The 27,199-nt window shown below is 41.9% G+C and overlaps 1 protein-coding gene across 3 annotated transcripts in view; it reads left to right on the top strand.

Moving 5' to 3' along the window:
• GPAT3 (glycerol-3-phosphate acyltransferase 3) overlaps window positions 1-25,647 on the top strand; it is a 63,901-nt gene extending 38,254 nt beyond the window's left edge. For all 3 annotated transcript variants that reach the window (XM_043906289.1, XM_043906292.1, XM_043906288.1), the window contains exons 5-13: window positions 3,570-3,644; window positions 4,611-4,700; window positions 7,289-7,382; window positions 11,244-11,359; window positions 14,598-14,653; window positions 15,428-15,513; window positions 16,572-16,700; window positions 17,192-17,271; window positions 24,371-25,647. In XM_043906289.1, coding sequence (XP_043762224.1) covers window positions 3,570-3,644; window positions 4,611-4,700; window positions 7,289-7,382; window positions 11,244-11,359; window positions 14,598-14,653; window positions 15,428-15,513; window positions 16,572-16,700; window positions 17,192-17,271; window positions 24,371-24,482 — 838 coding nt within the window. In that variant the 3' untranslated portion in view covers window positions 24,483-25,647. The remainder of the gene's footprint in view (window positions 1-3,569; window positions 3,645-4,610; window positions 4,701-7,288; window positions 7,383-11,243; window positions 11,360-14,597; window positions 14,654-15,427; window positions 15,514-16,571; window positions 16,701-17,191; window positions 17,272-24,370) is intronic.
• Window positions 25,648-27,199: the final 1,552 nt, after the last annotated feature.

The following is a 27,199-nucleotide window of genomic DNA, read 5'->3' as shown; positions in this document are numbered from 1 at the left end:
GGTGTACTCTCAATGGGGCTTTCCAGGGAGTTGCTACCAGCCAACTAAAATTGGCACGTGAGTTGAAATGTCTTGACCACCCCTAGGGTGGCCTATCCTTGCCTCACTCAGATTTATTACAAGGAAAGAGGTTGCTTAAGTGTAGGCAAAGGCACATTTCTACCAAGCTGTTTCTCTTTTCTTGCCCTCTTGTTGCCAGTGTCTAGATGGTAGGGGTAGGAGGGATAGGAGGGGAGAGAAAAAAATTAGATGGTGGAGGTATCTTTGGGGAATCATTTCAGCTGTGATAACAGAGTGAAATTCGGACATACTTGCTTGAACATTAAGTCAGTGTTCCCAGAGTGGGGTTCATGTTCTCTGGGGACACAGAAGATTGTCCTTTGGTGGGTAAAAAGGAAATGGTTCTGCTTTGAGTTTCCCTGGTGGCTCAGTGGTGAAGAATCCACCTGCTTGTGCAGGAGACACAGGTTCGATCCCTGAGCCAGGAGGATCCCACATGCTTCGGGGAAACTAAGCCCTTGAGCCACAGCTATTGAGCCTGTGCTCTAGAGCCGGGGACCTGCATCTGCTTAGCCCATATGCGGCAACAGCAAAAGCCTACATGCACCCTGGAGCCCATGTTCCGCAAGAAGAGAAGCTACTGCAGTGAGGAGCCTGCGTACCACAACTATGGTAAACCCGCGCATCAAAGAAGACCCAGCACAACCAAAAAAAAAAATAGTTCAACTTTTATTTATTGGAAGTTTCTAGTCTGTTTATAATTAGCACCTTCCATTGATATTATTTTATTTTTATAAAGAAATGAAATTTCAGTAAAGTTGAATAATATATAGATGAGCTCTTACATCGTCACTTGCTCCATCGGTCAGACACTGTATCCAAGGCAACCTGAAGAAAGTGAGGATTTTACAGTCCAGGGTGCTTGAGATGCTCTCCTCTGTTGGTTAGCTTCCACTTGCTGGAGGTGCCCACCAAATAGTGATATGATTCTGTTACCTGGTTTAAATTTACACTCATAAAATAAGTACATGACATAAAAGATTCTTGCAAATAAACCACAGATTTAGGATAATCCAGTAACGTAAGCACCCAAGAAAAGAAGAAAATGGCAGAATTGAAGCTCCTCCTCTTAGTACCTACTCTTCATGTGAAAGGATTACTTTGTAAGTACTTTTTAGAAGAAGCAGTTTGAACAACTTGTGGACATTGGGGGAAGGAGAGAGTGGGACAAATTGAGAGAGCAACATTGACATAGTTTATAAAATAGATAGCTAGTGGGAAGCTGCTCGTAGCCCAGGGAGCTCAGCTTGCTGCTCTGTGATGACCTAGAGGGGTGGGATGGGGGCGGGGGGCTGGGAGAGGCTCAAGAGGGGATATATGGATACTTAGAGCTGATTCACATTGTTGTATAGCAGAGACCAACGCATCATTGTAAAGCAATTATACTCCAATTTTAAAAAAAAAAGTAGTTTCTACAAAGTGAGCATTTAAAACACAGATGGTGCTAAAATTGATTGCGTTGATGGTGGTATAACTCTGTGAATGTGCCAAAAACCACTGAATTGCCACTTTAAAGTAGGTGAATTGTATGACATGTGAATTGTATCTCACTAAAGTTCTTTAGCAAAACAGATTGTGCCAGAAACCTTGTGTCATCTGTGAGAACTCTCACGTTGGCTCACTGACACTGGAAAACAGAATTTTCCGTTAATTTAGCAAATTAAAATGTTCAGTAGTTTTGAACCCAGCTGTGAAGCATGTTAAAATATATGACCTCTTCTGATTTAATGTGTAGGAGCAAATGATTCATTATGCAAGATGGCAGTATTTTAAAACTTGTATAACTGATGGATGAGATTAAGCAGTCCTTTAGTTATTGCATTAGTGGCTGACTTGAAAATATGGTGTCCAAAGAAAATGAAACAGACCTTCAAACTGCAGTCTTAAAAGGTATTAAACCAAGACTTTAGCAAGGTTTAAAACCTTAACAAAGAATTTATAAGGAAGCCCTATTTATCTTGAAAGATTTAAAATCTCAGCTTTTTCTTTTTGAGTAATTCTATTTACATTTCTAAAAACAACTATTTTCTTATTGAAGCGATTGGCCCAGATATTAAAAGCACTTTTTAAAAATTAGAAAGTGTCTGTTGAGATGAGAGGTCCTGTCTGCCACTCTGTTTACTAACTTCTGAGCTATTTAGAACTTCATGAGGGTACAGCAGTTAAATTTACATGGAAAAATATAATGTGCTGTTTTTATTATGAAGGAACCTTTAGGTAAAACTTCCTTGCCATTTGCTATACATTTTAAATTTCTTTGAGGAAAATTGGAATTTTTCCCTTTTGTCCCCATGATTAAAATTTACCCTGATGCTGGGAAAGATTGAAGGCAGGAGGAGAAGGGGACAACAGAGGATGAGATGGTTGGATGGCATCACCGACTCAATGGACATGAGTTTGAGTAAACTCGGCGAGTTGGTGATGGACAGGGACGCCTGGCGTGCTGTGGTCCATGGGGTCGCAAAGAGTTGGATAACACTGAGCGACTGAACTGAACTGAACTTAGAAAATACAGGAAAACAAGTTATTTTTAGAACTTTGCAAGGTATTTTCTTTTATAGCCTCACCAGGCCACATCAGGCCACACCAGAATAACTACTTTCAACCCCAAACGACTCCTTTCTACATTATGTGAAAGGAAAAAAAAGTGAAAGTGTTAGTCACTCAGTCCTGTCCGACTCTCTACCACCCCTGGACTGTAGCCCACCAGGCTCCTCTGTCCACCGGGATTGTCCAGGCAATAATACTGGAGTGGGTTGCCATTCCCTTCTCGAGGGGATCTTCCTGACTCAGGGATTGAACCTGGGCCTCCTGCATTGCAGGCAGATTCTTTACCATCTGAGCCACCAGGGAAGCTTTATATATTGTACAAGAAGTTAATGAGTGACATATGTACACCATGTGTAAACTAGATACTAGTGGGAAGAACAGGGAACTCAGCTCAGTGCTTTGTGATGACCTAGAGGGGTGGGAGGAAGGCTCAAGAGGAAGGGGGGATACATGTATACTTAGAGCTGATTCACTGTTATAGAGCAGAAACGAACAGAACATTGTAAAACAATTATATGCTAATAAAAACATTTAAAATTTAAATATGAATATATATTTTTTAATTAAAAAATACTTCGGAAAAGCAGAAGAGCAAGATTTTATTCTCTTCACTAGCCAGATTAACCCTTTGATAATTGCATAGACTGAATGTGGCAGTTTTCCAGGTCTGCTCTATACATCTGTAAGCTGGTTATGCACTTGCTGTTATTTTGAAAATGGTGTCAAACCCTGCACAGTATTTTGAAAGTTATGCTGCTTTTTTTCTCTCAAAATATACCAAGAACCGTTCTTCTGTGTCAGAATCTATAGGTTTGCGTGATTCTTTGAATGCATCATATTCTGTAGCGTGGATGCTCCACAGGTTACTTGTGGTTTTGTTATTCATGAATTTTATGTTCCTTCTCTTTTCCCCCTGCTGTTCAACTAGCTTTTGCATTACCTTTTCTTTTCTCTTTCAGGCTTACCTTGGCTTTCATTGGGATCAGTTTGTTTGTTACAGGAACCACCCTGGTTGGACAGCTGCCAAGAAGCAGGTGAACTATTTTTTTTCCTCCCAGCCATTTAATAGGATTGTCCCTTTACTTTCTTTTTAAATTTTTTTAAGAAAAGTTTTCTGGCCATGCTGTGTGGCATGGGGGATCTTAGTTCCCTGACCAGGGATTGAACCTGTGCCCCTGCCTTGAAAGTGTGGTGTCTTAACCACTGGACCACCAGGGAAGTCCTGGATTGTTCCTTTTCTTAGCTGTGTCCACAAAGAGAATATTTGTGTGATTCCTGTGTACTGCCTCAAATTTATGGCCTTAGCACATGTATTAAAATGCTGCTCATTTCATCTTCAGAGTCTCTAAGTGATTTTCCATCATGCTTTCATTTAAATTGACTGAAGTTGCTCTTACAAAAGAGAAAATGAAGAGGAGGAGGGAGGAAATGGACTGAGCGATTCAAGGAACACAAGAGACTCTTGTAGGATCGTCAAGCTTGTGAGGCCAAGACCACAGATGCCTCAGCTTATCTTGGTCAAGGATTTGTCATGATGGGAACCATTTTCCAGTAGAGTTTTGTCCTAAATGCCTCAGTGGGCAGAGAAGGCAATGGCAACCCACTTCAGTACTCTTGCCTGGAAAATCCCATGGATGGAGGAGCCTGGTCGGCTACAGTCCATGGGGTCACTAAGAGTCAGCCACGACTGAGCGACTTCACTTTCACTTTTCACTTCCATGCATTGGAGAAGGAAATGGCAACCCACTCCAGTGTTCTTGCCTGGAGAATCCCAGGGACGGGGGAGCCTGGTGGGCTGCCGTCTATGGGGTCGCACAGAGTCGGACACGACTGAAGCGACTTAGCAGCAGCAGCAGCAGCCTCAGTGGGACCTTGAGAATTGAACTGTGCTCATATTTCAGAACATAGTATGTTGCTGGGAAGGAACACCCTGGAGCTTTGATTGTGTTGTTCCATAGGAGAGCCCAGAGCTGCACAATAAAACGTTTTGTCTCCTTTAGCCTCAAAAACCTGCTGAGTGAAGTGGTCCACCTGACTTGCTGCCGCATCTGTGTCCGTGCCCTCTCCGGATCCATTCGCTATCATAACAGGTGAGTGTGTACCACTTTCATACCTGCTTTCTCAGGTCAGGTCAGTGTGATTAACAGGAGTGGGTGGGGGAAAACAAGGGAAGTAAGAGTCCTTCCGGAGTGTTCATCTCTACCGTGTAGAGCATCACAGACATAACAATGCACCTGAACACTTTGAGAAGCAATCCAGGGACTTCCCTGGTGGTCCAGTGGTTAAGAATCCACCTTCTAATGCATGGGCGTGGCTTCAGTCTCTGAACTAAGATCTCACATCCTGCAGGGCGACCAAGCCCGCACACCACAACTAGAGAAGCCCTAGTGCTGCAACAAAGACCCAGCAGAGCGAGCACCCCCCACCCAAAGAAGCAATCCATTTGCGGAAGGAGCATGACCATAAACATGTCATGACACCTAATAATTGGGCATTTATGGTGTGCAGGCCTGGCCTGTGATTCTTTCTCCTAGGTCGTCTCTGAGAGAAGGTGCTATTATACCGTTTTACAGGTGAAGAAGTGCAAGCTCCAGGATTGGTTGTCTAGGGTCACGTGCCTAGTAAATGTCAGAGTCAGGTTTGGAATGGGGTTAATTAAAAATTTTTTAAAAATGGTGAAGGTGATAGGGCTGTAGAATGGTGGAAAGAGGGCTAGACTTGGAATTCTGAGGCTGGTTTCTAGTCTCAGCCTTGCCAGCTTCTAAAATCCCAGCACTGAGCTGAAAATAGAACCTAGCTTTTTGCTTCCCTCACGCCTTCATCAGGGGGGAGAAAGGTGGTAAATGAAGTCATTAACCACCTGAAGTTTGTTTTGATTGTTTTTGAATTGCTTTTCTGTAAATTCAGTTTTTTTATACTTAATATCATTAGTTTAAAAATTCTAGGACAAACATCTTTTTCCTACTGACTAGATCTTTTTTTTAAATTAAAAAAGATTTTATCTTTTAAAGGTTACTTTCTACTTACAGTTATTACAAAATGTTGGCTATATTCCCCTTGTTATACATTACATCCTTGAGCTTATCTTACACCTAAGAATTTGTACGCGCCACTCCCTCACCCCCGTATTGCCCTCCCCCTCCTTACACTTATAACCATTGGTTTGTTTTCTGTATCTGTGTGACTGGATCTTTCTGTCTAATTTGTAGAAGGAAAACATTTCATCATTTGGCTTTGCCATGTGTTACCAACTTAAAAGCCCTCTTAAATTTCTAAAATTGCACGACTTTTTGTGATTGGGCTGTAAGTTTTGGGGCGAGAATGAGAAGAAAATGTTTTGGTAGAAGTGTGATCAAAGGAAACACCTTCTTCAGAAATAAAATGAAAGTGAAACGTTAGTCACTCAGTCGTGTCTGACTCTGCGTTCCCATGGACTGTGACCCAGCAGGCTCATCTGTCCATGAAATCTCCAGGCAAGAATACTGGAGTGAGTTGCCATGCCCTTCTCCAGGGAATCTTCCTGACCCAGGGATCAAACCCTGGTCTCCTGCATTGCAGGCAGATTCTTTACTGTCTGAGCAGTCAGGGAAGCCCCTTCTTCGGAAAAGGTGCTTTAATTACATAGAGAGGAGGTCACAACTTATTGTAGAATTGCTTCTAATTTTAAGGAAAACTTGCTGAAGTTGTTATGCATTTTGTTCCCTTTCTTTTCTGTTTAGGCTCAAAGAAAACTACTTTGCTTCAGTAGTGTCAAATACTGCTTAAACTTTGGGACAGAGGTTGGCACACCAAACTATGAGCCTGTAGGCCGAATGTGGTCCATCCTCTGGTTTTTGTAAATTAAGTTTTATTGGAACACAGCCATGCTCATTCATTTATGTATTATCTGTATCTGCCATTGTGCCAAAACAGCAGAGTCCAGTTTTGACTGGGATTGGCTGGCTTGCAAACCCTAGCGTATTTACTGTCTGGGCTTCCAAGGGAAAGTTTGCCAACTTCTGCTTTAGGGGGATAAGGCGAAGGAAACTACAGTACATTTACTCTGGATCACTCTGAAGCAACTGAAAGTGATATTTATGAAGATGGAAATAATACAAAAATACTTAGGATAAAATAAGGAAAGCTTACATATCACAAAGTTTATTAAAGTGATGGAATCTTTTGTATTGATAATTCAGTCTAATATTTAAAAGTTTTTTCATTCTAAAAGGACAATATGATCATTACAGAAAAGCGATATAAATACGTGTAAAGGGAAAATCATGGGCCCTCCTCCTTGTATACTCTTACCCCCTCCCATCATACTGCCTAGAGACAACCCTTTTAAGATGAGCCCATATATTTGAAAGTTTATTTTTTTTTTTTAGTGTTCTCTAAGAAACAAAATAGCATGAATTTCTCCAGATGTATTGTGAGTTAGTTGCTCAGTTGTGTCCGACTCTGCAACTCCACGGACTGTAGCCCGCCAGGCTCCTCTGTCCATGGAATTCTCCAGGCAAGAATACTGGAGTGGGTAGCCATTCCCTTCTCCAGGGGATCTTCCTGACCCAGGGATCACACCCGGGTCTCTTGCATTGCAGGTGGATTCTTTATCGTCTGAGCTACTGTGGAAGTTGCTGTTTTGTAAAATAGTGGCCATTCTTCAATGTTTAGTATTAACCATTGTATGTAATTGCAGGCAGTACAGGCCCCAGAAGGGAGGCATCTGTGTTGCCAACCATACATCCCCAATCGATGTTTTGATCTTGACCACGGATGGGTGCTATACTATGGTAAGAACAGCTCACTGGTATTTCAAGTACTTGCATGTTCTGTGGATTATTCAGGCTTTTATTTTATTTTGGCACAAATTAGAAAGTTAGTTTTATATTAGAAAGTGACTGGATATACTATATAAGTAAGTCTATAAATTATTAATGCCTAGTCGTTTCAGTCATGTCCGACTCTTTGCGACCCCACGGACTGTAGCCTGTCAGGCCCCTCTGTCCATGGGGATTCTCCAGGCAAGAATATTGGAGTGGGTTGCCATGCCTTCTTCCAGGGGATCTTCCCAACCCAGGGATCGAAGCCAGGTCTCCTGAATTGTAGGCTGATTCTTTACCGTCTGAGCCACCAGGGAAACCCATAAATTACTAATATATTTGCATACATTAATAATATATTTACATTATTTATATTATTAATATATAATTACATGAGGAATATATAGTGCAAGAAAAAGAAAGAAAACAGTCATTATATATAAGGTAGTAAGAAATTAGTGTACTGAAATGTAGACACACTTGAGCATGACTATACTTTATAAAGTTGATTCCATCTTGCTTCTAGAATCCCTGCAGTGTTTAATGACACTTTGAGATGTTAAAGCCATCCTCTTTAGAGCTGTGCAAATCCCTCACCAGCCAATTAGCTCTTTCTCCCTTCAGGGAGTCATATGCAATTAAAAAAGGAAAAAAACAAAACAAAACCTGGCTCTTTAGTGAAGATCAAGCAAGAAAGGCTAATATTTATACCATATTGCCTTTCTCGGTTCTTGCTGACACCTCCCAAAGGAAAAATGAAGCCTACTAAAATCAAACATCTCTAAAGACCTTTTTGTGGCATTTCTTGCATTTTTTTCAAATCGAAGATGTTTCAAGTCAGTGGGTCTTTTCTGTTACCCTGAAGAACTTGTCAAGATTTCCTTCATCTCTTTCCTGTGTGTGTCAGGTTAAATTTGGAGATCTCTAAAGGTGTTCTGTCCTGCTTGGTGGTAAATATGCCCCACGCTGGTGTGTGAAATAGAAAGATGGCATGGGGATCCTGAGGTGTGGTTGGTCGCTCTGTCGTGTCCGACTCTGCAACCTCATGAACTGTAGCCCGCCAGGCTCCTCTGTCCACTCCAGGCAAGAGTACTGGAGTGGGTTGCCATGCCCTCCTCCACGGGATCTTCCCAACTCAGGGATCGAACCCAGGTCTCCTGAATTGCAGGAGGATTCTTTACTACCTGAGCCTCCAGGGAAGCCCGGGATCCTGGGGAGGGGAATTTCTTTTCATATCTCATGTTGCTGGCTTGGGCTTCACAGAGAACAGATGGATTTTTTTAGTTTCACTCGTCAGCTCCAGTAACTGATAGTTGGGGTCTGGTATTTTTTTCTGTGAAAGCATTTGAAGGGAACCTTTATTTTATTTATTTATTTAGAGATATCATTGATGTACAATATTATATAAGTTTCAGGTTTACACTATAGTATTCATAGTTTTTTAAAGGTTATACTCCATCTATAGTTGTAAAGTATTGGCCATATTACCTGTGTTGTATATTATGTCCTTGTAGCTTATTTATTTTCTACATGGTAGTTTTGTACCTCTTAGTCTCCTACTCCTGTGATTGATGGTCATGGTCTGGTGTGCTTTCCTGGGAAGACATTTGAAGGAAGCCATTGTTGATTGAAATGTCTGCAGGCCCCCGTGGAGTCCTGGTAGTTTGATTGCCTGTGGGTTATACATTCATTGAGGGGGGTTTGAACACCTTTGTAAAAACGGCTATGTTATTGGCAGATATTGTCTAAAATACAAGCTCAGATATATACCTCTTGGACAACTACCTTTTATCAAGTTATAAATTTCTCTAAGTTGTGAAGCTCTTTTTGAATCTCAGGAAGCTTTAACAACCTCTCCGAAAAGACTTATGGGAATTGGTAGGTCTTGACATTTTTTAGGTTAGCAATCAGTTAATATTTATGTATCCTTTCTTTCAGAAAAACAATAACATGCATTTGCTTTATACCAACAAATATTTTTATATAGTTCCAAGATGTTTATGGATTCCAGAAAAGCCCATCCAAAGACCCTCATGTTAACAGTCCTTGATAGAGCCCACCCAACTCTGGGTGTATATAGTAATTCCTTGCATTTAAATGGACAAGCACTTTCACATCCATTGTAATCTTTTGTGACCTTTCACATGCATTGTGACCTTCCCTGTAATCCAAAGAGGTTAGGGCTGAGATGTTTAGCTGAGAAAGCAGCTGTTTTCGTACAATACTATCTTTGTAAATTTCTGAACCAACTTGCCTAATCATGATTTTGTGTTTTGTGAGACAGTATTCATTCTGTGTCTTAGTCAACAAAGATTTGAGGATAACTCATTTGTGACTGAAGGCCTCAGAATCTTCTTAGCGTTATTCATGCTTCTTGATCATACGTAATTGTCATTACAGCTTCAATATACAATTGTATAATTTACAGTATTAGCCAAGGCTTAGAACTGCAGACTTTGATGGGTTGAGTAATAGAAGGCAAAAGCCTGTTGGATTTATTTTTTACTTTTAATTTTTTAATTGTAGTTGAATACAATGTTATGTTACTTTCAGGTGTACAATATGGTGATTCATCACTTATATACATTGTGAATTGATCACCACTATACGTTTACTATTTGTCTGTTCACCATATAAAGTTAGTGGAACGTTACTGACTATATTCCCTGTGTGGTACATTCCATCCCATGACTTACTTATTTTGTGGCTGGAAGTTGGTACTCTTTAATCTCCTTCACCTATTTTATCCTCCTCCCCATTCCTATCCTCTCTAAGCCAAATTGATTTTTCAAATTTAATTTTCCAGTATCTCACAATTATGAATAATGCTGCAATTTAAACATTGTGCATATGTATTTCCATTTTGTTTGGGGTATATCTTCAGGGTAAATTCCTAGAAGTGAATTATTGAGTTTAAGGATAAACGTTTATGTAAACTGAAGTGAAGGTGTTACTCACTCAGTTGTGTCTGATTCTTTGCAATCCCATTGGTTGTAGCCCCCAGGCTTCTCTGTCCATGGAATTCTCCAGGCAAGAATACTGGAGTGGGTTACCATTCCCTTCTCCAGGGGATCTTCCAGACCCAGGGATTGAACCCCGGTGTCCTGCATTGGAGGCAGATTCTTTACCATCTGAGCTCCAGGGAAGCTAATGTATATGTAATTTTAATAGATATTGCCAGATTTCCTTCTATGAGTGTTATAAGCTCCCCATCCCAAGCCCTGTAGGAGAGTGCCTGTTTCCCACAGCCTTGGTACGTTGTCATGCTTTTGAATCTTTGCCAGTCTGTTGGGTCTGAAATCGTATTTCAGTGTAGTTTTAATTTGTATTTCACTTACTTTGACTTAGTTGGAAAATCTCTACTTTGAAGAGCTAGCATAAAGCCAGTACCGCAACATAACTTAAAATTGAAAGGTGCTACTCAAGAACATTTTGTGCTTATATTTGGCCAGTCATGTCCTTTGAGCAGGGGCTTCCCAGGTGGTAAAGCACCTACCTGCCAAAACAGGAGGCAGCAGGAGATGCGGGTTCAATCCCTGGGTCGGGAGGATTCCCTGGTGGAAGAAATGGCAATCCAGTCCTGTATTCTTGCCTGGAGAATCCCATGGACAGAGGAGCCTGGCGGGCTACGGTCCGTGGGGTCACAACGGAGTGGGACACTGCTGAGTGACTGAGCACGCATACATGACCTTTGAAGAGACTAAGAACTTCAGTCAGCAGGAGGTCAGTCTTTTCTCTGAGGGGGAGTAGGAACTTACGTTAAAGAAAAGAAGGCTTTCTTTGGACAGCTGTGCCTTTACATTTTTTTCCATTTTCTCATGGTCCTTGCAGGTTGGCCAGGTTCATGGTGGATTGATGGGAATTATTCAGAGAGCCATGGTCAAGGCTTGTCCACATGTCTGGTTTGAACGCTCAGAAATGAAGGATCGTCACCTGGTTATTAAGAGGTAAGCAGTGACATTACTTGGTATCCATTGGGTTGGCATAAAATCTTGGCCTTCCCGTCAAAGAGGGCAGAGCCAGCAGTACTAGAAGTTAACACTAAAAATAAGGGTTAAAACTAAAATATATGGACCTCTGTTTGTGGTTGGCCATTTCTGGTGAGTCACCTGTCTTAACTGGATTTAAAAAATTTTGAATTCTCTACTCATGGTGGTATAGATGATGTGGTTAGAAGACCCATACATTTACATTGCCCTGACTTAGGTATTCCAGTCACTGAATTTCTAAAACTGAAAATTACTACCTTGAATGTAAATAATTGGTAACGGCTGAATAAATAGATGGTTGCTTAAGTATTTGCTGGATGTCATCACTTACACGCATCTAGAGATTGACAGGCAAAAACGCAAACTGGTTGTCTGAAGAGGCCTTACAAGTAGCTGAGAGGGCAAAGGAGAAAAGGAAAGATATACCCATCTGAATGCAAAGTTCCAAAGAATAGCAAGGAGAGGTAAGAAAGCCTTCCTCAGTGATCAGTGCAAAGAAACAGAGGAAAATAATAGAATGGGAAAGACTAGAGATTTCTTTAAGAAAATTAGAGATACCAAGGGAACATTTCATGCAAAGATGGGCACAATCAAGGACAGAAACGGTATGGACCTAACAGAAACAGAAGATATTAAGAAAAGGTGGCAAGAATACACAGAAGAACTATACAAAAAAGCTGTTAATGACCCAGATAACCATGAATGGTGTGATTACTCATCTAGAGCCAGACATCCTGGAGTGCAAAGTCAAGTGGGCCTTAGGAAGCATCACTAAGAGCAAAGCTAGTGGTGGTGATGGAATTCCAGCTGAGCTATTTCAAATCCTAAAAGATGATATTGTGAAAGTGCTGCACTCAATATGCCAGCAAATTTGGAAAATTCAGCAGTGGCCACAGGACTGGAAAAGGTCAGTTTTCATTCCAATCCCAAAGAAGGGCAACACTAAAGAATGTTCAAACTGCTGCACAGTTGTACTCATCTCACACGCTAGCAAAGTAATGCTCAAAATTCTCCAAGCCAGGCTTCAGCAGTATGTGAACCGTGAACTTCCAGATGTTCTAGCTGGATTTAGAAAAGGCAGAGAAACCAGAGATTAGATTGCCAACAGCCACTGGATCATTGAAAAAGCAAGAGAGTTCCAGAAAATCGCCTACTCCTGCTTTATTGATTATGCCAGAGCCTTTGACTGTGTGGATCACAACAAAGTGTGGAAAATTTTTCAAGAGATGGGAATACCAGACCCCACCTGACCTGCCTCCTGGGAAATCTGTATGCGGGTCAAGAAGCAATGGTTAGAATGGGATATGGAACAATGGACTGGTTCCAAATTGGGAAAGGAGTATGTCAAGGCTGTATATTGTCACTCTGCTTATTCAACTTATATGCAGAGTACATCATGTGAAATACCCGGCTGGATGAAGCACAAGCTGGAATCAAGATTGCCTGGAGAAATAGCAATAACCTCAGATATGCAGATGACACCACACTTATGGCAGAAAGCGAAGAAGAAATAAAGAGCCTCTTGATGAAAGTGAAAGAGGAGAGGGAAAAAGTTGGCTTCAAACTCAACTTTCAAAAAGTAAGATCATGACACCTGGTCCCATCACTTCATGGCAAGTAGATGAGGAAACAATGGAAACAGTGAGAAAATTTATTTTCTAGAGCTCCAAAATCACTGCATATTGTGACTGCAGCCATGAAATTAAAAGACGCTTGCTTGTTAGAAGAAAAGCTATGACCAACCTAGAAAGTGAATAAAGAAAGTGAAAGTCGCTCACTTTCATCGTGAAAAGTGTCTCTTTGCGACCCCATGGACTATATATAGTCCATGGAATTCTCCATGCCAGAATAGTGGAGTGGGTAGCCTTTCTCTTCTTCAGGGTATCTTCTGAATCCAGGGATCGAAGCCAGGTCTCCCGCATTGCAGATGGATTCTTTAGCAACTGAGCCACAACCAACCTAGACATCATATTAAAAAGCAGAGTCATTATTTGCCGACAAAGGTCCATCTAGTTAAAGCTATGTTTTTTCCAGTAGTCATGTATGGATGTGCGTTGGACCATAAAGCTGAGCCCCGAAGAATTGATGCTTTTGAACTGTGGTGTTGGAGAAGATTCTTGAGAGTCTCTTGGATTGCAAGTAGATCAAACCAGTCCAGTCAATCCTACAGGAAATCAGACCTGACTATTCATTGGAAGGACTGATGCTGAAGCTGAAACTCCCAATACTTTGGATATTTGATGCAAAGAGTTATCTCACTGGGAAAGACCCTGATGCTGGGAAAGATTGAAGACAGGAGAAGAAGGGGATGACAGCGGATGAGATGGTTGGATGGCATCACCAACTCAATGGACATGAGTTTGAGCAAGCTCTTGGAGTTGGTGATAGACGGGCAAGCCTGGTGTGCTGTAGTCCATGGGGTTGCAAAGAGTTGGACACGATTGAGCGACTGTATTGAACTGAGAGGCAGACAGAGCTAGCGCTCTTTATGGAACAGGACGGGAAACTTCTGGGTCTTGGAGTGGAGTTAAGCTACCAGAAACCTTTGTTTGAAGCAGCTTTTTGCCTGAGACCTTTAACTGGAGGCACTCGAGTCATTGCCTCTGTGAATATGATGGTGGGCTATGCTTGTAAGAGTGAAACGGTACGTGCCTATTGAAATGTCTTTAAGGTTAGAGAACTGTTTCCCTTCTTGTGATTATTGAGCAGTGGTGTGCACCCTGGCAGTTGTAATCTGTCTCAGCTATGCCAACTCTTACACTTGTTTAGAAAGGGGCCAACTTGAGTTTATTTCCTTTCTCTTCTCCTTATTGCTTTATAGTTATATTTGTGTTAGTGGAGAGTAAAGAATACCAAAGAGAGATTGGGATTGATGTATGCACACTTGCATGTGTAAAATAGATAGCTAGTGGGAAGCTGATGTATAGCACAGGGAGCTCAGCTCAGAGCTGTGATGACATAGAGGGGTGGGATGGGGGTAGGGTGGAATCGAGGCTCAAGAGGGAGGAGCTATATGTATCCTTATAGCTGATTCACGTTGTGGTATAGCAGAAATTAACACAATATTGTAAAGCAACTGTATACCAATTTTAAAAAATTTGCATGATTTAATTGAACCTAAAAGAAAGATACCAAAGAGGATTCCCACCTCTCTACTTTTGAAGGTATAATTTAGATCCTTTGTTTTTCTTCACAGACTAAAAGAACATATTGCTGATAAGAAAGAATTACCCATATTAATCTTTCCTGAAGGTGAGAAGTGGGATTGCTTACCAAGTTATGGTTGATAACAACAGGTACCCGAAGTATATGGGGAGCTGGATTGTTCTGGAGCTGGCATTCTTAGTCCAGATTTCTGCTGTCCTTTAGGAATGGCATGGCCTCTCTGAGCCAGTAATTCCCTGCTTTCTTATGAGGTTTGATGGAAGTCATGGTACCTTTTGGATCTCAGAAGTTGTTTCTGGGTAATAAAGTTTGATGGGCTGGCTTCCCTGGTGGCTCAGATGGTGAAGAATCTGCCTGCAATGCAGGAGACTCGGGTTCGATCCTTGGGCTGGGAAGATCCTCTGGAGAAGGAAATGGCAATCCACTCCAGTATTCTTGGCTGGAGAATTCCATGGACAGAGGAGCCTGGTGGGCTACAGTCCATGGGGCCCCAAAGAGTTGGACATGACTGAGTGACTAACAATTTCACTTTTAATGAACTTAGATAGGTATTGTCCATAACTTTATAAAGGTCCTTATTTTAAAATATATTGAAGTCGCCATCTGTTGTGAAGAAACTGTATCTCTAGAGTAGTCAACAATAAAGTAAAATTTGTTGTTAAACCGGCTTAGAACTGTTGAATTACTACTACTTAAACAGGAGTTAATTTGTAAAGTGATAGTATTTAAAATATCTGTAATTTTAAAAAAAAGTCTGTAATTTTGATGTGACCTGAATATTTTAAATTATTTTATAACAAAATATTTCCTTTTCAAATTGACTGCTTTAAAAAATTTCACTCCCTACCAATGTGCTTATAGGAACTTGTATCAACAATACTTCAGTTATGATGTTTAAAAAAGGAAGCTTTGAAATTGGAGGAACCATCCATCCAGTTGCCATTAAGGTAAGACAGATTATCCACTCTCACACCCCTCCCCGCCAAAGACAGTGACTTGGTCACTTTATTTTGATATAATTTCAAACTTAAGATTTGTAAGAATAAGGAATACTTGTGTGCTGTTTGCTTCCCTGGTTGTTCGGATGGTAAAGAATCTGACTGCAATGCAGGAGACCCGAGTTTGATCCCTGAGTTTGGAAGATCCCCTGGGGAAGGAAGTGGCAACCCCCTCCAGGATTCTTGCCTGGAGAATTCCATGGACAGTGGAGGCTCACGGGCTACACAGTCCATGGGGTCACAAAGAGTCGGGCACGACTGAGCGTGTGCTCTTTATTCATATCCACCAAGTGTTTACATTTGTCCCATTTGCTAGCTCTCTTTCTGTTGATACAGATATAGATACGTAGCGGTAGGGAGATACTATGTGCCAAGCCAGTGTCTGGGTACTGAGGACACTGTGATATCAGTGTCAGATACTATTCCTGCTTTAGACCCGCCTCCCAGTGAAGTGGGTAGACAGACTTTTAAGAATCATGTCAATAACCCTCCAGTCTGAGCACTCTGAGGCTCTACTCAGGGGAGTTACCTGGCCTGATTTATTCTTGATTTTGTTTCTTTTCTTTTGTTAAAAGTTTCATTGGAATATAGTTGATTTACAGTGCTGTGTTTGTTTTCAGGTGTTCACAAAGTGAATCCACTCGGGTATACACACACATGTATCCAGTCTTTTAGCTCCTTTTCCCACATAGGCTGTTACAGAGTATTGAGTAGGCTTCCCTGTGCTGTGTGGCAGGTCCTTATTAGTCATCTATTTTATACATATAGTCGTGTGTTTATGTTGATCTCAGTCTCCTAATCTATCCCTCCCCTCCTTTACCCCCTGGTAACCACAGGTTGTTTTCTACATCTTGTTGGCTCTTTGGATCCTTTCTGTCCAGTAAAGTAGCTTCTTTTTGTTTTTTTGGAGGGGGGCAGGTCTGATGGATGTTTGGCCTGTCATCTACTGACATGTAGAAGAGATGCTGCCATTTAATTCCTAACTAGAATGCATTTTCTTTTCTCAGTATAATCCTCAGTTTGGTGATGCGTTTTGGAACAGTAGTAAATACAACATGGTGAGCTACCTGCTTCGAGTGATGACCAGCTGGGCCATCGTCTGTGACGTGTGGTACATGCCCCCCATGACCAGAGAGGTATTGCATAGATAACAGGTGCTTTATCTAATCAGATGAAGGCAAGAAAACCTTTACCTGCACGTGTGGGTGTCTCCTTTCCTCATATCAGTTGAATTTGGACTTTCTGCCTTCTTGGCAAATGAGTCATTTAACAAAAATGTATCTAGCGCTCTTGAAAATCTCACTGGTTTTAGATCAAGAGACTCTTTTCCATAATAGTTTTTACCATTGTTGTTGGTTTATTGAACCTACAGATACTGTAGAATGTTTTATCTTGCGTAAGTCTAGTAAAGAGCATAATAAATATATATATGTGATAAAGATATTAAACAAAAAGAGCACTGCATTTTCTTGATGGAACAAATGGTATTTGCTATAATTCAGAATAGAGCATATTTGAGTTAAAAATGTGAATATTGTACTTTAAAACAAATCTAAATGATTGTGAGATATTTGAAAGCGTTGTTTGAGAACTGTCTTCAGGATGTGCTGGTCATTTTTTATTCCAGGAAGGGGAAGATGCAGTCCAGTTCGCTAACAGGGTTAAGTCTGCTATCGCTGTGCAAGGAGGGTTGACCGAGCTTCCTTGGTAAGAAATTTTTCAGAAGTTTTATTACTTTAAAAAATAGATCATTTATTATGCTTTTTAGTTGGAGGTTTAGCTGACATTGACAGTGGTTGATACAGCATAATGATGGCTTAAATAAGATTGAATTGTACCTCTCATACTTCATCATAGGCAGCCTAGACTGGTACAACAGCTCATTTTGTATTGATCTACCATCCTCAGTGTCGTCCAGGACGGCTCTGCCCAGTGAGTACCGTAACGTGACTAGCAGGGAAGAACTAAAACAAGAAGAATGCATTCATGTCTTTAAGAGCACAAGCTGGAAGTTGGACATGCCACTTCCACTTCTGTCTGTTGACTCGAACTCAAGTCACGTGATGACACCTTGTTGCAGAGGATGCTCGGAAATGCAGTCTTTGTTCTGCTTGGCCCTGTTAGTGGCTCGGTCATGTCTGACTCTTTGCAACCCCATGGAACTGGGTTTTGCCAGGCTTCTCTGTCCATGTAATGGGGTTGCCATTTCTTTCTCTAGGGGATCTTCCCGACCCAGGGATCAAACCCAGGTCTCCACATTGCAGGCAGACTCCTTATGTCAGAGCCGCCAGGGAAGCTCCTGCTTGGCCATATGTCTAGCTAAAATTTAGGGATCTTTCACTGAAGAAGAAAGTGGGGTTGGATTTGAGGGAAATGGATCTTTAAAGGCAGGGGGCAACTTACAAACTTGTTCTTGTTTATCTCCAGCTGTAATTATATTAAAGAAAACTTCAAAACTTGACAGGAAGTAAGTGAAATATTATAAGTATGGATATCTATGGCTTTATTTTTGTGTTTTTTTAAGAAAGATAGAATATAGGTGAGAGTATTAATCTGATCAGGCTGCCAGAACAAGCTCCCATAGACTGGGTGGCTTAAACAACAGAAATTTATTTTGTCACAGTTCCGAAGGCTGGAAGCTCTCTGGTGTGTCTTCTTACACGGACACTGTTCCTGTCTTGAGGGCCCATCCCTGATGACCTCATCTATACCTAATTGACTCCCCAAATCTCCATCTCCAAATACTCTATTACTGAGGGTTAGGGCTTCAGGACGTGAATTTTGGGGGGCACATGCAAACATTTTGCCTGTGTCAGTGAGGGTTGAATATCCCTAGGTTATAACGGGAGATTAAATTTGTACATATACACAGACATTGTATTAGCATATTTAGCACAAAAACAGTTCATTCGTTAAGTCCTGTGCATTTAATAAAGTCCCTGCTATCTATCTATTTGGTGTTTTGAAAACACTTGACTTGAGAAGTTCGCTAGAAGCAATTTTGGGAGTGTCGTGGAGCAGGATGTGGCTAGGCAAGTCTGGCTGTGAGCTTGGCAGCCAAAACCTTTTGAACCGGCAGAGGTACCCAGGACTGCTTAGGGATTAAGCCTATGAAGAAGGGCTGCCTGGATTCTTATATACCCTTTAATGCAAGGGTCGGGGATGTCTCTAAAATAATTTCATCAACTCACGTATCTTGAACACAACTAATTTCACCCAGGAAAGTCTGTTTCTGGCATCTGTCTTGCTAATTAACAAGCCACTAACTTCTGCAGTGATAACCCATTTCTAAATTCACTATGCTAATTAACAAAGCTTGGAAAGTTGATGGGTGATCAAGATAGTGGAAGCCTTATAGTGGCATCTCTGGAGGGTGGCCTTCTAATTAAATGCCTGGCTGACCGCTCTGGGGCTGTGAGTTCTTGATTTAGGGCAACTCCCTGAACTGTGGTTAAGATAGCTTAGGACTAACATTCTTATTACACTCTCTAAACTGGAATATGTGAAACTAAATTTCAGACATCCTACTGAAACCAGGTGACTCAGAGTGGGACTTCAGTCCACGTGGCCAGGACTTGAACCCTGCCTAAACCTAGATGGGGACTTGAGCCCACGGTGTTTTAACTAGAATCACTCACCTGATGTCTGGGGTTACTGAGGTTCAGGTACTTTGTGTCCCAGTGCAGAAGAAATTCAGTAAGAGGCAAAGTGATAGGCAAGAAGTAGATTTGTTACTATAGAACAGTTGAGGAAATGCAAATGGGCAGGTTGCCTACCTCACAAATTAAGTGGTCTATAATTTTATAATCAAAGGAAAATGAGGGAGAGGAAAAGACTGTCTTCTTTGAGCAGAGGTCAAGCTTATATCACTAGCTCCTCCTTTGTATTGGGTAGGAGAGACCCTTGTAGGGTCAGACACTATCATAGCTTATTCAAATCAGTAGGAGGGTGGTAATGTTTTTCTTTGACCTAATGACCTGGGGAATGTCTCATGCTTTTTATTTATGACTTTATAGCAAAGCAAACCTGCTTCATTCCATGATAATCCCATAGTTTTCTTGAGCAATCATTAACTTACAGTGGTCTGCCAAAATTTCCTAAGTTTCTCTGTCTATAGTCCCATACTGGGACCTTTACAACTACCGGTTGCTGTTTAGTCCCTCAGTCATGTCTGACTCTTTGTGATCCCATCAACTGCAGCACTCCAGACTTCCCTGTCCCTCACTGTCTCCCAGAATTTGCTCAAATTCATGTCCATTGAGTCGGTGATGCCAACCAACAATCTCATTCTCTGTCGCCCCCTTCTTCTCCTGCCCTCAATCTTTCCCAGCATCAGGGTTTTTTCCAATGAGTCAGCTCTTTGCATCAGGTGACCAAAGTATTGGGGCACATTCGGGGTTGATTTCCTTTAGGATTGACTGGTTTGATTTCTTTGCAGTCCAAGGGACTCTCAAGAGTCTTTTCTAGCACCGCAATTCAAAAGCTTGAGTTTTTTGGCGCTCAACCTTCTTTATGGTTCAACTTTCATATCCGTACATGGCTACTGGAAAAATCATAGCTTTGACTAGACGGACCTTTCTTGAGCAATCAGTCTCCCAAAGTTTCCTAGGATTCTGTATCTATCTATAGTCCCCTACCGGGACCTTTATAACTACTTGTATAAGTATCCTATTCTGTCCTTATCACTGCCATCACGAAATAACAGGCTTACCAATGCTCTAGTTTACAGATGTCTTAATGACCCATGTTCATATGTATAACTGGCTTCCTCTTCCTCGTCCATTGTTTTCTATTCTTTATCCCTCCTTCCTTTTACTTGATATCCTAACCCTAGTCCTGCCCTGAAGCCATTATGAAAAGCTTAGAGCTTTAGATCTGTAGCCTCAGGTACCAAGGAAAGGAAGAAAGCCTTGCAAAACAAAGAGAGCCTAAGGGGGTTAGCTCCAGGACAGACTGTCCTCAGCCAGACTGGCTTGAACAAAATGACAGAAATGATCCTCATAGTTTTAAAATTGCCTTTTATCAGGCTATATGCAGTTTTATATACAAAAAAAGTTACTTTTAATTACTTAAGACTCTTCTTTTAAAAGAAAATAAGCTCACTGCTTTTCCAGTTGTGTTTGTCATTCATCTGTTGGGTATGAATTAACATGTCTAGATTCCCCCCGCCCCCCAGATTAAATGAGAACTTAATTGAATCATCTTTTTAAAAATTATTATGACTATTTTTAAAAATTTATTGATTGGTTTATTTTCTGCTGGCTCGTTGCGGCAGGTGGGTTTTCTTTAGTTGTAGTGAGTAGGAGCTACTCTCTAGTAGCGGTGCAGGAGTTTCTCATTGCTGTGGCTTTTCTTGTTGTAGATGTCGATTAAAAAAGATGCACCACGTGAGAGTTACAAGTTTTATTTAGGGCGAAATGAGGACTGTAGCCTAGGAGATAGCACCTCAGATTGCTCTGAGAGACTACTCCAAAGAGGTAGTGGAGGAAGGTCAATATATAAGATTTGGGTGAATGAAGCACTTTACAAGAGGTTTTCTGCTCGTCATGAAGAGCTGATGTCATCACGAAGGGACTTAGTGATTTTCTAGATATGAAGAGATGCAAAGATTGGGATCATGAAATCAGTTCCTGAAAACATCTGCCTCTCTAAAGGCCTGTTCTGTCAGATTCCGTGGAGCACAGAGTGCCTCGCTGTCCACCCTAAACTCTCTCAGGGGTTGTTGAGGGTCAGCAGCTGCAGCAGCAGAGGGTTCAGTCTCCGCAGAGGCAGATGGCAAATGCCCTCGTTGTTGTTCAGTCCCTGGCAAATCCTCTTGGCAAGTGCCAGTTTGTAGTTGACACAGAGCGTGGGCTCTAGGTGCACAGGCTTCGGTAGTTGCAGCACATGGGCAGTCGTTTGGGGCACGGCTTAGTTGCGCCTCGGCATGTGGGATCCTCCCAGACCAGGGATCTAACCTGTGTCCCCTGCATTGACAGGTGGATTCTTAACCACCGACCACCAGGGAAGCCCTCAATTGTATCATCTTAAACTGGCTTTTATATTCAGCTGCTGCCCTCCTTAAGAACTAAGACCTGCCATTGCAAAGGGGAATTGAATAAAGTCTTGAAGTCTCCGTTGGCGTGCTTAGAGCAGTGGCTCAGAGGGTAAAGCGTCTGCCTGCAATGCGGGAGACCCGGGTTCGATCCCTGGGAAGATCCCCTGGAGAGGGAAATGGCAACCCACTCCAGTACTCTTGCCTGGAAAATTCCATGGATGGAGGAACCTGGTAGGCTACAGTCCATAGGATTGCAAAGAATTGGACCCAACTGAGTGACTTCACTTTCACTTTCTTTAGAAGGGAGATGCTCAGGATTTTCAAGGACAGATGTCGCTAATTGATTTGTTGCCTGTTTTGGCCTGGACCTCAGAAAAGGAGGAATGGCCTTTCCTCTGGCTCTCCCTCCCTTTCTTATTTCTTACCAACCATCCTGGATGGCATCACCGACTCGATGGACATGAGTTTGAGTAAGCTGTGGGAATTGGTGATGGACAGGGAAGCTGGGTGTGCTGGAGTCCACGGGGTCCCAAAGAGTCGGACACAACTGAGCGACTGAACTGGTAACTCAGCTGGTAAAGAATCTGCCTACAATGCAGGAGACGCCAGTTCGATTCCTGGGTCTGGAAGATCCCTGGAGAAGGGATAGGCTACCCACTCCAGTATTCTTGGGCTTTTCTGGCGGCTCAGACAGTAAAGAATCCGCCTGCAATGCGGGAGACCTGGATTTGATCCCTGGGTTGGGAAGATCCCCTGGAGGAGAGCATGGCAACCCACTCCAGTATTCTTGCCTGGAGAATCCCCACAGACAGAGAAGCCTGGCGGGCTACAGTCCATGGTGTCACAAAGAACTGGACTTGACTGAGTGACTAAGCACCACACACATTGCTTTTATGTGAATTCTGAATAGTAAGGACTGATGTTGAAGCTGAAACTCCAATACTTTGGCCACCTGATGCGAAGAGCTGACTCATTGGAAACGACCCTGATGCTGGGAAAGATTGAAGGCGGGAGGAGAAGGGGACGAGAGAGGATGAGATGGTTGGATGGCATCACCAACTCAATGGGCATGGGTTTAGGTGGACTCTGGGAGTTGGTGATGGACAGGGAGGCCTGGCGTGCTGCAGTTCATGGGGTTGCAAAAAGTCGGCCACAACTGAGTGACTGAACTAAACTGAACTGAAGAACTAAGAAAGGCAGGGAGAGCCAGAGGAAAGGCCATTCCTCCTTTTCTGAGGTCCAGGCCAAAACAGGCAACAGGTCAATTAGCAACATCTCTTCTTGAGCAGCCAAAACAGGCAACAAGTCAGTTAACCAACATCTGTCCTTGAGCAGATGTTGAGTGGTGCCAGGGAAACCCCTAAATGCTGTGTATAGTGAGAAGCATCTCCTGTGGATAAAAGAGGCTCTTGTGGACAATTCTGGAGGTCGCATGACAACTTCTAACCTTATTTCATGGAAATTTCCTACAGCTGACCCCCTGGAAGATTTGTGGGCCGAAGTCCGTTTTTAAAGTTGAGGACTTCGTGGTGGATCATGTCTTAGTTTTGACTCTAGAGGCCTGGACATTACAGCGGACTCAGGCTGCCTTCTGTTTGTAGGTCAAGCTCTGTCTTCACGGCATTGAGTTCACTGGCTAACCTATGAAACTCCCATCATCATTAGAGAGACTTGATAAACATTCATGCTTAGCTGGGTTAAAATTAAACAGGCAGAGTATAAAGTAAGCACTTTCTTGGTCCGTGGTCTCCTGGGAATTAAAATCTAAAGTGTGAGATTAGGAGAGAGTGGATCCGATAATCCAGTCTTCTTCCAGGTCTTCCAACTTGTTTCTTTGTATTGTCAAAAGAAGGAAAGACATACACAATCCTTTTAACTTTGGCAGGTCTGATTTTTACCACCCTGGAGAGAGTTCAAAGATTCACAGGCTGTGAAATAAGGAATGCAGCTTACATAGGCCCTGTGATTTGTTGAATGCCATTCATGTTTTTGTTGTTTGTTTTATTTATTTTGAGTCTCTTTTGGAATATGGAAGATTATCAATACTTACAATAGAGCACTTTGAATCAAAACATGACTGGTTAGACACAGGATTAGATATGAATCATGAGCCCATTTCTTTTTGAGGAATTTATCCCCCCCCACCCCCACACATAGCACCTTCATCATTTCTTATATGTATATTTATAGTGAGACCAGGGAAGCCCAGTAACTCAGACGGTAAAGCATCTGCCTGGAATGCAGGAGACCTGGGTTTGAAACCTGGGTCAGGAAGATCCTCTGGAGAAGGAAATGGCAACCCACTCCAGTGTTCTTGCCTGGAGAATCCTATGGACAGAGGAGCCTGGTGGGCTACAGTCCATGGGGTTGCAAGGAGTTGGACATGACTGAGTGACTAACATACACATAGGCTGATTTAGATGAAAAAATCTAGTACTTGTCTTTCCTTGGGGAAAAAGATAGGTAAACAGTCCAAGTTTTAATATCACATCCAAATATGGAAGATAGCAGCCCTAACTTCTAAAAAGAAAGTGAGCAGTGAAATTGTGCTGAATTCTTACCAAACATCAAAGAGATTGTTCCTTCAAGTAACACAGGTCTGGTTGAGCGGTAGAGCAGAGACTGAAGTCTGGGTTTTTCTGCTTCCAGATCCACTGTACTTTGCCTCTTCTGAGCATCTGCTCAGCGCCATGGCACTGTGCAACATGTATGAGTAGGTAACCTTTTGAAATCATTGCTGGGAGTATTTATGTGTCTTTCTGTTCTCAGGGATGGAGGGCTGAAGAGAGCCAAGGTGAAGGACACCTTTAAGGAAGAGCAGCAGAAGAATTACAGCAAAATGATTGTGGGCAATGGATCTCTCAAGTCGGAATTGAACTGAATGCCATGCAGGCTTTCCAGAGCTAGTCCTTAGAAATGGAACGGGGTGGAGATTTTTTGTTTTTTCTTTTGACAAGGAGAAGAAGGAAGTGCGTTGTTTTGCCTTTTACTTTTTTTTTTTTTAATTGTTAACCTTTTCTACAGGATGGTTGTCTCTACCTCCTCTTGCCAGAGGCGAAACCTACGGTGCCATTTTTGGCTTTTGTTGTTAAAGCATTAGCCACATGAACTGTAAAGTCGTGTGCTGAGTTTGAACTGATTCTGCCTTTTGTGAAATGACTGTGGCCTTGTGGATTGAATGAAATATTTGTACTGGAAAAAGCTCTTCTAAAACACTTTGGGAATTCATTGTGTTTGGAACTCATTGAGAGGGCAGTTCTCAAGAAAATACCCCACACTTTGTTCATGATTCGTTTTCACACGCCCTTCCCTTCCCACTTTCCTTACTTAAACAAGGATTCCACATTAGGTTCTAATGGCTGTCATGGTTTTGTTCTACTACAAGATTGAAAAGAAAAATGGAAGACAGTCTTTAGGAGAAAGGACAGCTTTGTGGCCCCTTGATCTGAAAGTTGAAAGGAAATTAAATATCTTTTACTGGCGTGTTAGAGGAGACATCCCATTTGGTGAACTTTACCAAAGAAAAGTGAATCTACGTTACAGTGAGCGCATATTTATATGTAGGAGACTTTCAAATAGACCTATGTTAGCCAGCAACCGGTGATAAAGCTTTTAGTTTTCCATGTTTCTATAGTAAAGGTCTCTACCTGATGCCTCTCGCATCTACTGATTTGTTTGATCCATGTCACCAAACACATTTCAAAGAGGAAGAGCCTCTGACAACCACCACCAGTCACATTGAGCGTCTTCCGCAGAGGTGGGGGTGTTGTGAGTGAAGTGTTTGGCGCTGTTCCTCCCCCATCACCCCTTTGTCCTTTATTTCAGAACTTTCCCATTTTCTTAAACATGAAAATAAGTGGTAAAATTACCTTTTGGAATCTGAGCCTTAAATCTTTTGAAGGGGAAAATCAGTGTTTCCCGACTGTGCAGCCTAAGCAATGTTGATAGCAATATAGTGCCATCAGAGTGTTATTTCTCTTCTGGGAACCATGTACAAAATGTGACACTGTCTTACGGTGAATATAAATAAATTCTATATTTCTAAACGTGTGTTGCATTATTTTCTCTGTACCTCAGCTCTCTTGCCTTCTTTTGATTTTGAGTAAGTTAAATTTTTTCACATTACAATCAAGGATTGTTTGTTTTTTCATTTCAGTGACATAGTTGGATTTTATTCGACTGGAACGGCTGGAAAATGAGAAACATGAACCATTGGTTTTGCTGTGTTTTTTTTTCTCTCTCCTTTTTTTTTTTAAGCTAAGTTGTCTGGACTCTGACTCTTGGACCTCGTCTTGAGCAAAGACAGAGACTTCAGTTGTTTTGCAAATGAACGCAGGCACTCCTCTCTTAACTGAGATAGGCCTGCCCCAGCACAATCAATGTGTATTCTTCTCCTCAAGCTTTATGGATTTGATCCCAAAGGAAAATTTGTGAACAGGTGACCGTCACCGTCAGCTAGCTTTCTTTTCTTACTTCCCCCTATCTTTTTCCTTTGTTCTTGCTTTAACCTTTGCCCCGACACCCCCAAAAAACTCTCTTGAGGGTAAGCTTTGACCCCAAATCAGTGAATTTGTATGTTGAGGTGACTCTGTTTTTTTCTCAGAAGATTTCCTTTTTCTTTTTGCTTGTCATATATTCAATACAGCTTGAATTAATAAACTCATTCTATTAATTCGGTCAATTCTCAGAAAAGTTGGTAGAAGAACTAATAGCCCTTTTGTTTGGATACTGGTAATATGTATCTTTTCCAAGGGCACCATGAAAGCAATCATGCTATCACACATTCACTAGAAAATCTAATGCTGTTTTTTTTTTTTTAATCAGAATATAATTGCTTTACAATGCTGTCTTAGCTTCTGCTGTACAAGGTGAATCAACTATATGTATACATATATCCTGGAGAAGGAAATGGCAACCCACTCCAGTGTTCTTGCCTGGAGAATCCCATAGGCTGCCGTCTATGGGGTCGCACAGAGTCGGACACGACTGAAGCGACTTAGCAGCAGCAGCTTCCCTCTGGAGCCTCCCTCCCCTGCAAAACCCACCCCCGCCCCCCACCATTCCACCCCTATAGGTCATCACAGAGCACCAGAACCTTTGTCTTGTAAGTTTTTGACTTATACAACTAGTTTTCAAGTTGTTTTAGGAATTACAGTGTTACTGAAAGCATGTTTTTAGAAAGCAAATACTGCTCAGATTTAGCTTATGTTCCCTAGAACACCTTTTTTTTTTTTGACTTGCCTTTCTTTATATTATTTTACACCCACTTTTAGGAATATTGTGCCCAGAGTTTAGTATTCCTGGGACTTCTGTAACTGTTGGTGTATGAAGGGTAAGCAGGAATTGGTAGAAAAAAATCCCATTAGATAAGCCCTTTCATCTGACTCTTCCATGTAACACAGATTCATTCGTTGAGTCTTGTGAAGGGCCATCACCTAAAAAAATGATGGCCCATTTTTATTCCTACCCTTTGCCTTGGTGACCTCTATAGACACTGGGTTTCAGGAACACCAAGGGTTTCTGAAACATCTTGGCACATACTGGGATTTGATGAGCAGCCATCTCTGAATCAGCAAATAATCCTCAGAGCACAGGGGA

This window comes from Cervus elaphus, chromosome 6 (genome assembly GCF_910594005.1).
Source record: "Cervus elaphus chromosome 6, mCerEla1.1, whole genome shotgun sequence".
Taxonomy (NCBI): domain Eukaryota; kingdom Metazoa; phylum Chordata; class Mammalia; order Artiodactyla; family Cervidae; genus Cervus; species Cervus elaphus.
The sequence above is the reverse complement of the archived record's forward strand: the minus strand, read 5'-3'. Positions and strand labels throughout refer to the sequence as shown.